Source organism: Callorhinchus milii, unplaced genomic scaffold (assembly GCF_018977255.1).
Source record: "Callorhinchus milii isolate IMCB2004 unplaced genomic scaffold, IMCB_Cmil_1.0 Scaffold1, whole genome shotgun sequence".
Taxonomy (NCBI): domain Eukaryota; kingdom Metazoa; phylum Chordata; class Chondrichthyes; order Chimaeriformes; family Callorhinchidae; genus Callorhinchus; species Callorhinchus milii.
The window spans coordinates 139076442-139087096 of NW_024704742.1; the positions used below are offsets into that span (position 1 = coordinate 139076442).

Below are 10655 nucleotides of genomic sequence, written 5' to 3' on the forward strand. Positions count from 1 at the left end.
GTTAATAATTATTTGATAATTATTTGGGGAGGAAAAGTTTGCAGGGCTATGGGGAAAGAGCGGGGGAGTGGGGTTGATCAGGGCTATGGGGAGAGAGTGGCGGAGTGGGGTTGATTTGGATGCTCTTTTCAAAGAGCCGACACAGACACGGTGGGCCGAATGGCCTCCTTCTGTGCTGTATAATTCTGTGATTCCATGAGTGAGGCTGCAATCCATTTATGCAATCTATGTCACACATTTCAAATCAATGAGTGGGTGAAAATATTTGATAAATATGGTAGGAAGCACCATGTCAAGCTCAATGGCTCAATGACCTCCTTCTGTGCTGTCAATTCACATCCTCTGAGCACATTTCCTGTGAATCGTGAACCACTCACAGCTCCACAGTCAGAATCCTGCCGTTGGCTGAGCTGCTGACACCAGGCGTGCACTGCGTTCAGCAGTGAGAGGGTGAAAGCGAAATATCTGCCCTCAGGCACAGTCTCACCACAGACACCGATCTCTTTGTTGGCTAACTGCATGGTGAAGCTTTACCTTGCTTTCACTGAGTGGAGGTAAAGGTGTGAGGATCAGGTTGATGGCGCTGGGAACCCTGTACCTGTGGGCGTCAACATTGTGAAACACGGCTCTCAATGTGCTCCCAACCACAGCTCAGACGCCAAGTACCAGCACTCAGTCAATGGGGTTGGAGCTGTCGCTAGGACTCAGGTGAGAAGACATGGGAACCTCTGGCCATGAGGAGCACAGGCCAGGAGGAGATTGAGGGTAACACACTTTCCTGTGTAAACCTTGACTAAATGATCACAGCTGTGAAATTGCCCATGAAACCTTTGCTGGTGTCAGATCATTGTCATTGTGGAGTCCTGCAGCTCAGTGGTTAGAGCACTCACCTCGCAAGCGAAAGGGCCTGGCAGTGGGAAGCCTTAGACAAGTTTGCTTACTGCACACACACACCTCTGTTTACCCAGCAGTAAGTAGAAATCCAGTTGTTAGTGGATTGGCGCATCCCTTTTCTAGGGGTAATAATAAGTTAAAAAATAATAATAATAATAATTTGGTCACTCAATCCACGACTGTTTGTGGGACACTCTCTGCTGTGCGCAATTGGCTGCTGCAATTTCCCCACAAAATATACAGTCAACTCACTTTACAGCATAATCAGAGAAGCTCTTTGAGGTGTCTCCAAGACATGATAAGGAGCTATATCAAATGTAAGGATTATTAGTATCTCAGTCAATGATTCACAGAATCTCCTGTCAGATACCACAGAGGGGTTACCCCCCACCTCACACTGGGGCATGTAGTCTCTCCACAGCCCCCACAATGAGGGAGGGTAGTCTCTCCCGCTCCCCCACACTGATGACATGCAGTCTGCCCGCTCCCTCCACAACACACTGCTTTTTTGCCCAACCGGGTGTCTGACACACACACAAACCATCACCGTGACCATTCGGGTGTTTGACACACACACAACCCCATCACCGTGACCAGCCGGGTGTCTGACACACACACAACCCCATCACCGTGACCGGCCGGTTGTCTGACACACACACACAACCCATCACGGTGACCAGTCGGGTGTCTGACACACACACAAACCATCACCGTGACCAGTCGGGTGTCTGACACACACACAAACCATCACCGTGACCAGTCGGGTGTCTGACACACACACAAACCATCACCGTGACCAGTCGGGTGTCTGACACACACACAAACCCATCACTGCACTTAAGCTGAGATTTCCTGCCTCCCACCTCCACGTGGAAATCCCAGAGATAGATGTGGGAATGCAATGTGCTCTCTCTCCCCCTCTCTCCCTCTCCCCTGGAGGGACGCCTCCTGCTTACCTAATTCCAGAGAGTATTAGGCACAGGTTGGCAAGAGGCAAGGCTTGGGGGGAGCCCAGAGTGTGTGTTGGGGTAACTGCTGGAGTCTCACCGTCTAAACCACACAATATACAGTCAATTCACTTTACAGCATATTCTGTGAAGCGCTTTGAGACGTCTGGAAGGCACAATAAGACCCCTATCAAATGCAAGGATTATTGTTATTTATTATAGCTCGGCCATTGATATCACTGTCCGGCAGCTTTCCCGTTGCTTGTCCGGCTCGGACCCCCTCCCTGTTAGTTAGGGCTTTGGCTGTGGGGTTAACAGGAGTTGAGGGGGAGGATTCCCTGCCCTCAGTGACTGGTCGGCCCTTCCAGGTCCTGCTGCTGAGCCGGGCCGGACCCTGGATACTGCGGCCCCTCCTGGCTCAGGAACCGGACTAGAGACCGGCACAGATGGGGGGGCTCAATTTCCACATTTCGTTGTCACACATGTCACTTTGGAGCCAGTTCAGCTCCAAGCATATCCCCCACCCCCGCACCAAGGTGGATAGTGACCATGAACTGCCCAGGGGGAAGCTGAGAGAGATCTCGCTTTGTTGGTTACTCACTATGTCGGAACCATGTGAGGCAGCGATGAATAAGCAGACATGAAGCTGGACCATGTTGTTAAACCAGTTGAGTTCAGATCCTTAGATGTCATCCTCAGGCTATACAGTGTCTGGTCAGGAACGCACTGAACACTGCAGACAGCTCTTGTTACTGTGACATCAAGAGCTGCCCAGACCCCAGAGACAGTGCAGAGGAGAGCAGACAGTGAGGCTGATCCCAGTGTTAGACAGAGCAGACAGTGAGGCTGATCCAAGTTTTAGAGACAGAGCAGACAGTGAGGCTGATCCAAGTGTTAGAGACAGAGCAGACAGTGAGGCTGATCCAAGTTTTAGAGACAGAGCAGACAGTGAGGCTGATCCAAGTGTTAGAGACAGAGCAGACAGTGAGGCTGATCCCAGTGTTAGAGACAGAGCAGACAGTAAGGCTGATCCCAGTGTTAGAGATAAAGGAGAGCAGTGAGGAGAATCCCATAGTTATGTGGAGTCTTGTAGTGTAGTGGTTAGAGCACTCGCCTCGAGAGGACCTGACTTTGATTCCCGGGCAGGGCAAAACTTTAGGAAAGTTTCCTTACTCCGCCCGCCTCTGTTTACCACCAGTGAGTAGGAACCCGCTTGTTAGTCGATTGGCGGATTGCTTTTCCGCGGGGTGATAATCCCTTCAAGGATTAATTTTTTTTCACTCAATGCATGACTGTTTTTGGGACACTGCTGTGAGCAATTGGCTGCAATGTTTTGCCCACAAAATATACATTAAATTCACTTTACTGTATATTATTATTATACCAAGACAGGAGGAAAAAAAAGCCAATAGTTTATTGCTGGAAAGGAAAATTTCAGGCAGACACCAGGAAGTTTTTCTATACTCGAAGGTAATTAACAATTGGAATAGGTTGGCGGGAAGGGAGGTTGAGGCTAGGACACTGAAACGCTGATGCAGTGTTGGGGAATGGGTTTCTGGAGGTGAGATCAGAGGGGCCAAGAGACTTTCTTCATCCAAGACAATTTTGTGAACATCTCTGGGGTAAAACAATTTCCTGGTATCCCAGCCAATAATCCTCCTGATAAAATTGGCAGTTTGCCTGTTGGCTGTTTGTGGGCCATTGATGTGTGCAAATTGGCTTCCCCATTCACCCACAAACACTACACTTTAGAGCATATCCTTTGAAGCTCTTTGACACCCTCCTGACATGAAAGGTATTATTCAATCCGAGGATTACTATAATATCTCCTTTGCTCTTCTTCTCCCATGCACTATCCCATCCTCTATCTGTCAATGGAGTCCTATAGCTCAGTGATTAGAGCAATCAAGTGATAAGCAAGTGAAAGGACCTTGGCAGGGCCAAACCTTAGGTAAGTTTCCTTACTCCACACCCCTGCTTACCAAGCAGTAAGTAGCAACCGGTTGTTAGTTGATTGGCAGCTTGCTGTTCTAGGGGTGATAATCCCTTCAAAACAATTTTTAAAATAATAATTTGGTCACTCAACCACAACTGTTTATGGGAAATTGCTGTGCACAATTGGCTGCCTCGTTTCACCCACAAAATATTCAGTCACTCCACTTTACAGTATATCCGGTGAAATGCTTTGAGACATCTCGAAGACATAAGGCACTATATCAAATGCAAAGATTATTATTACAGGATTACAGCATTTTTTTCTTCGTCTCTTCTGTTTCCCTCACTTGCTGAATGTAATGTTGAAGGACATTTGTTGGCTGCTGGCAGTCAGAGATGATGATTTAGTGAGTCTCCTCCCCCTGTCAGGTAACATGTCAATGTGACAATCAAAAGGACGTCTGTTCTGTGAGCCGAGCACAGTGTGACCACAACTCTGCTGCTCACCACAGCCACATACCTCAGCCTCAGGCTGGTGTCTGCCCTGTCTTGCCTCCCATCATCTCCCCGCACCCGGGTAAGCCTTTCTCTCCTTCTTATAAACTGTGATCTTAATTACAATCTGATCTCCAGTATGAAGCAGTAGAGTTTATCAGCAGTCAGAATAGTGATAAAAGATTAAAACTACTGCTATTCTTTCCTGCAGCACAGTAAATACAGCATATCCCTTTCCCATCTCTCCACAGAGTTTCTTACACTGATGTGGGAATAAGAGTGTTTCTCAGAGGCAGATGTAAGTGTAACTTAAGTGACAAGAATACTTTTCCCCCAATCTCTCTGCCTCGCTCCGTCCTTCCCAGCTTCAGGTTGCGCCTGAAACCTTCCCATTCACCGTGTCTATGGTCAACCCTCCCCAAACTCAGTATCGTACATCGCCACTGTCAAGTGCACTGGGACGCTACCCTGTGTGAGAGGCGCTGTGTAAATGCAAGTTGTTGTTAAGACTGTTTCACTGAGGTGAGTGTCGGAGAGAGAATGTTGCATTATCATGGATGAAAGAGAGATGGTGTTGTTATCCACTGGAGTCCTGTAGCTCAGGGGTTGAGCACTCGCTTTGCAAACGAGTTCAATTGCAATTTCAATTGCAAGTTCAATTCCAGTCAGGTCAGGGCAAAACGTTGGGCGAGTTTCCTTACTCCACACAGAGCCTAATAATATTCCCTCCAAAACCAAAAACAATAATAAATTGGTCATTTTCAATCCACGACTGTTTGTGGGACATTGCTGTGCGCAATTGGCTGCCACGTTCGCCCACAAATATACAGTCAATTCACTTTACAGTGTGTTCTGTGAAGCGCTTTGGGATGTCCTCCCGACGTGAAAAGCGCTATATCAAATGCAAGGATTATTATTATTATTAAGAGTAAAACCAAGCTGAGATTTACATGTATCCACCTACACATGGAAATCCCAGAGATAGATTGTTGTAATGGAATGTGCTCTCTCTCTCCCTGGAGAGACAGCTTACCTAATTCCGGAGAGTATTAGGTGCAGGTTGGCAAAAGCCCAGGCTTGGGGACCTCAAAGTGTACAATGTGTTACGACTGGAGTCTAACCACATAGCATGCCACTGATATCACTGTCTGGCAAGCTTTCCCGCTGCTTGTCCAATTCCAGCTGGGACCACTTCATCTGTTAGGGCTTTAGCTTACAGGGTTAACAGGAGCTGAGTGGGAGGATTCAGTGGGAAAAAAAGTGTCAAGGGCAAGGAGGGGGAGGATTCCTGAAATGTGCACAGGAGAACATTCTGGATAAGTACGTTTCCAGCCCAACGAGGAAGGAAGCAGTGCTGGATCTAGTTCTGGGGTATGAAGTGGGGCAAGTGGAGCAGGTTTCAGTAGGAGAGCATCTGGACAACAGTGAGACAACATCATTAGGTTTAGAGTACTTATGGAAAGGTGAGCAATCAAAGGTGAAATACTCAACTGGAAGAGGCTAATTTCAGTGAGTTAAACAGGGAGCTCGCCAAGGTCGACTGGAAAGAAAGATTGATGGGTAAACCAATAAACGAGCAATGTAAGGCCTGCAAGAGGAGATATTCAGATACAGACTAAACACATTCCGATGAAGGGGAAAGGACATTCAAAGCTCCCTGGATGACTAAAGAAATCTGGATTAAAATGAAACAGAAAAAGCAAGCTTATGATAAATGTCAGGTTCAAAATATGTTAGAGAATGAAGCAGAATACAGAAAGTGCAGAGGAGAGCTGAAAAATGAAATACGAGGGACAAAGAGAGTGTATGAGAAAAGGTTAGCGGGTAATATCAAAAGGAACCCTAAGATCTTTTATAAACGTATTACCTTCCTGTAACTGACTGTGGACAAGACGGAAGCCATACTCCTTGGTTCCCATTATCGTCTTCACCCCAACGGATCTAAACTCCTCAACCTCCCTGGGCTCTTCCTCAGACTCACTGAACACTATGCACAAGATCAGCTCATTCAAACTCTGCCGCCAACATACTAACCCCGACCAAACTCCACACCCATATCTTACCAGCTCTGGCCCAGGCTCCATTGACATGGGGACATCACCCAACGCATCGACTTCAAGACCCTCTCACTCTCGTGTTCAAATCCCTTCACTCCCTGTACCCTCCTCTTCACCCTCTATATACTACCCCTGTGATGACATGGGATTAACTTCCACATGTATGTGGATGACACCCAACTCTACCTTTCCTACTCTACCCTCAACTCCACGACCCCCGATGTCCTGACAGCTGTCTGTCCGACATCGAGTCCTGGACGAGAGACAACTTTCTTCAGCTCAACGTGCGAAAAACCGAGGCCCTCCTGATTGGCTCACGTCAGCGTCTCCGCACCTCAGGCGCTGACAGCATCAGCTCCGCACTCTCCACCTCTCAAAGCCATCAGGAACCTCGGGGTTCCCCTCGACCCTGAGCTGTCCTTTCTCCCTCATATCCGCACCACAACTGGCACCGCCTTCCATCACCTCTGGAACATCACCAGACTACGGCACTAACTCACCCCTCACGCGGCTGAAACTCTGGTCCACGCCTTTATCACCTCAAGGCTGGACTATGAGAACTCTCTCCTCGCCGGCCTTCCCGGCCCTCCCTCCACACTGCAGGTCATTCAGAACTCTGCAGCTCGTGTACTGTCCCGCACCAGACACCGCGACCACATCACTCCCACCCTCACCCTCACCCTCACTCTCACCCTCGCCCTCATCCTCACCCTCGCTCGCCTCCACTGCTCCCCATCTCCCAGAGGATCGAATTCAAGATCCTCATCCTTACCTACAAGGCCATTCCTGGCCTCGCTCCCTCCTACCTCTCTGACCTGCTATCCCCCTACGTACCTGTCTGTACCCTCCGTTCCTCTGGCTCCGGTCTGCTCCACATTCCCCGCCCCAACCGCCCGACCATCGGNGGCCTTCAGTCTCTCAGCCCCGAGGCTCTGGAACTCCATCGCCCGGTGCCTTCGCCGTTTCCTCCTTCCTCCTTCAAGGCCGGTCTCAAGACCTTTCTCTTTGACCGTGCCTTCAGCTCCCCTCTCAACTCTCTACCCCCTCCTCGCTCCCTCCCTTCGCTCCCCTCACCCTGACCATTTCCCCCCAATGCTCGGGTCCTGACCCGTATGTACAGCGCCTTGGGACGTCCTCCCGACATGAAAGGCGCTCTATAAATGGAATCTTGTTGTTGTTGTTGTTGATTGGTGTCGTGGGGTTGGTGTAGTTGTGTTGGTATAGTAGGGTTGTTGTAGTGGGGTTGGTGTCGTGGGGTTGGTGTCATGGGGTTGGTGTAGCGGGGTAGGTGTAGCGGGGTTGGTTTAGCGGGGTTGGTGTACTAGATGTGGTGTAGTAGAGGTGGTGTAGTAGAGGTGGTGTAGTGCGGTTGGTGTAGTGGGGCTGGTGTAGTGGGGTTGGTGTAGTGGGTTTGGTGTAGTAGAGTTGGTGTTGTAGGGTTGGTGTAGTGGGGTTGGTGTTGTGGGGTTGGTGTAATGGGGCTGGTGTAGCAGCATTGGTGGAGTAGGATTGGTTTAATGGGGTTGGTGTAGTGGGGTTGGTGTAGTTGTGTTGGCATAGTGGGGTTGGTGTAGTGGAGTTGGTGTAGTGGGGTTGGTGTAGTGGGGTTGGTGTAGCTGAGTTGGTGTCATGGGGTTGGTGTAGCGGGGTTGGTGTAGCAGGGTACGTGTAACGGGGTTCTTGTAGCGGGGTTGGTGTAGTAGAGGTGGTACAGTAGAGGTGGTATAGTGGGACTGGTGTAGTGGGGCTGGTGTAGTGGGGTTGGTGTAGTGGGGTTGGTGTAGTGGGGCTGGGGTAGTGGGGCTGCGGTATGGGGTTGGTGTCGTGGGGTTGGTGTCGTGGGCTTGATGTATAGGGGTTTGTGTTTTGGGGTTGGTGTTTTGGGGTTGGTGTACAAGGCTTGTGTATAGGGCTGGTGTATAGGGCTGGTGTAGTGGGGTTGGTGTAGTGGGGTTCGTGTAGCGGGGTTGGTGTAGTTGTGTTGGCATAGTAGGGTAGCTGAGTTGGTGTCATGGGGTTGGTGTACAGGGTTGGTGTAGTGGGGTTGGTGTATAGGGCTGGTGTATAGGGCTGGTGTACAGGGTTGGTGTATAGGGCTGGTGTACAGGGCTGGTGTATAATGTTGGTGTACCTGTTGAATGCTGTGTTGAGGTTAGCCGTCTCTCCAGCGCTGGTGTGTCAGGTGAAGCTCTGTGGTGAAGCTCTGTGGTGATGCTCTGTGGTGATGGTCTGTGGTGATGCTCTGTGGTGAAGCTCTGTGGTGATGCTCTGTGGTGAAGCTCTGTGGTGATGCTCTGTGGTGAAGCTCTGTGGTGATGCTCTGCGGTGATGCTCTGCGGTGAAGCTCTGCGGTGAAGCTCTGCGGTGATGCTCTGTGGTGATGCTCTGTGGTGAAGCTCTGTGGTGATGCTCTGCGGTGATGCTCTGCGGTGAAGCTCTGTGGTGATGCTCTGTGGTGATGCTCTGTGGTGAAGCTCTGTGGTGATGCTCTGTGGTGATGCTCTGTGGTGAAGCTCTGTGGTGAAGCTCTGTGGTGAAGCTCTGTGGTGAAGCTCTGTGGTGAAGCTCTGTGGTGATGCTCTGTGGTGAAGCTCTGTGGTGAAGCTCTGTGGTGATGCTCTGTGGTGATGCTCTGTGGTGAAGCTCTGTGGTGATGCTCTGCGGTGATGCTGTGGTGAAGCTCTGTGGTGATGCTCTGTGGTGATGCTCTGTGGTGAAGCTCTGTGGTGATGCTCTGCGGTGATGCTGTGGTGAAGCTCTGTGGTGATGCTCTGTGGTGAAGCTCTGTGGTGATGCTCTGTGGTGAAGCTCTGTGGTGATGCTCTGCGGTGATGCTGTGGTGAAGCTCTGTGGTGATGCTCTGCGGTGATGCTGTGGTGAAGCAGCAGTGGTTTGCAGGTGGTGCCTCAGGTGCTGAAGCTGTGCGGCTCTCCCCGGTTCAATATCGATTGTTGCTCACTGTGCCTCGTCTCCTGCCGCCGTGTGCCTGATGTGGAGTCTTGTTGCTTATTATTGAGAGAACTCGCTTCACAAGTGAGAGGACCTGGATTCAATTCCTGGGCAGAGCAATACCTTAGGCAACTTTCCTTACTCCATGGCTCTGTTTATCTGTCGATTGGTGGATCACTTTTCCAGGGTTAATAATCCTTCAAAAGTAAATACATAATAATAAAAATTTGTTCACTCAACCCTCAGTTGTTTGTGCGACAGCCTTACGCAATTGGCTGCTGTGTTTCGCCCATCAAATTATGGTCAATTCACTTTACAGTATATTCTGTGAAGCTGAATACGTGATAACACTTTAAAACAAATGCAAGTATTATTACTGACTCTCGTGCAATGTTTATATGAAAAAGGAAAAATAGGTCTCGGCTGTATCAGGTGAAAGGTCTTCAGGTCTCTCCTAACTGCAAGGGTTAAAGGTCTCTTAATCTCTGGTTCACAAGCAGATCTGCAGTGTGGTACCAAGCTCTGTGTAAATGAGCAAAAGCAGCAACGACGACAGCATTGCTGCCAGAACAATGGAGCAGGTGCAGCAGGGAATCCGCAAACATGGCATCAGGGCAAAGAAAAGGGTCGCGAGGATCACCAGGAAAGATGTTGCAAACTATTTCAAGAGGAATGCCTTTGTGATCCTCACAATGATGGGGGTCATTCTGGGTAAGTCATAGCATTGTCACACTAAGCTCCGTGCCCCCATCACCCCAGCCCTCCCCAGGCTTCACTGTCTCCCCATTGCCAAATGGATCAATTTCAAGATCTCATTCATTTTCAAATCACTTCATGCCCTTTCACCTCCCTAGCCATCCGACCTGCTTCCCCCCCACTCCACCATCCATTGCCTCCACTTGGCTGGCACCTGTTTGTCCCTCATCCCCTCTGTTCCACCATCGCCCCAAAACTCTGGAACACTTTTCCTTAATTTGTCCGCCTTGCCCCCTCCCTCCTCACTTTTGTGTATTAACGGTGTGCCAACCCCCAGTCTGTGCTGTAGTCACTGTGTACCCCACTCTGTGCTGTAGTCCCTTTTTATTAGTTGACCATCTTCTCCCTTGACCCCATCCCTACCCCTCTCCTTACCTCTCAGCTCTACCTCCTTGCACCCTTCTAATGGACATCATCAAAAACCTCTCCCTGTCCACTGGCACAGTTCCCACCCCTCAAAAACAGCCATCATCACCCCCATGCTCAAAAAGCCTTCCCTGGACCAAACCTTGTTCTCCAACTACCACCCGATTTCCAACCTCCCTTTCTTCCCAAGGTCCTTGAACAAATCATTGCTTCCCAGTTTTGCACATTCCTCTCCCGCCAGTCCCTATATGAATCC

The 10655-nt window shown here is 49.7% G+C and overlaps 1 protein-coding gene across 1 annotated transcript; it reads left to right on the forward strand.

The window, feature by feature from the left end:
* Positions 1 to 9787: 9787 nt before the first annotated feature.
* Positions 9788 to 9999, forward strand: LOC103191561 (excitatory amino acid transporter 1-like). Its single transcript, XM_042340751.1, has one exon. It carries the CDS (start codon positions 9808 to 9810, stop codon positions 9997 to 9999), a length of 192 nt encoding a protein of 63 aa, XP_042196685.1. The 5' UTR covers positions 9788 to 9807.
* Positions 10000 to 10655: the final 656 nt, after the last annotated feature.

What these genes read in the sequence shown, in the direction of transcription:
- LOC103191561 (XM_042340751.1), top strand. Translation starts at nt 9,808, where the DNA reads ATGAGCAAAAGCAGCAACGACGACAGCATTGCTGCCAGAACAATGGAG.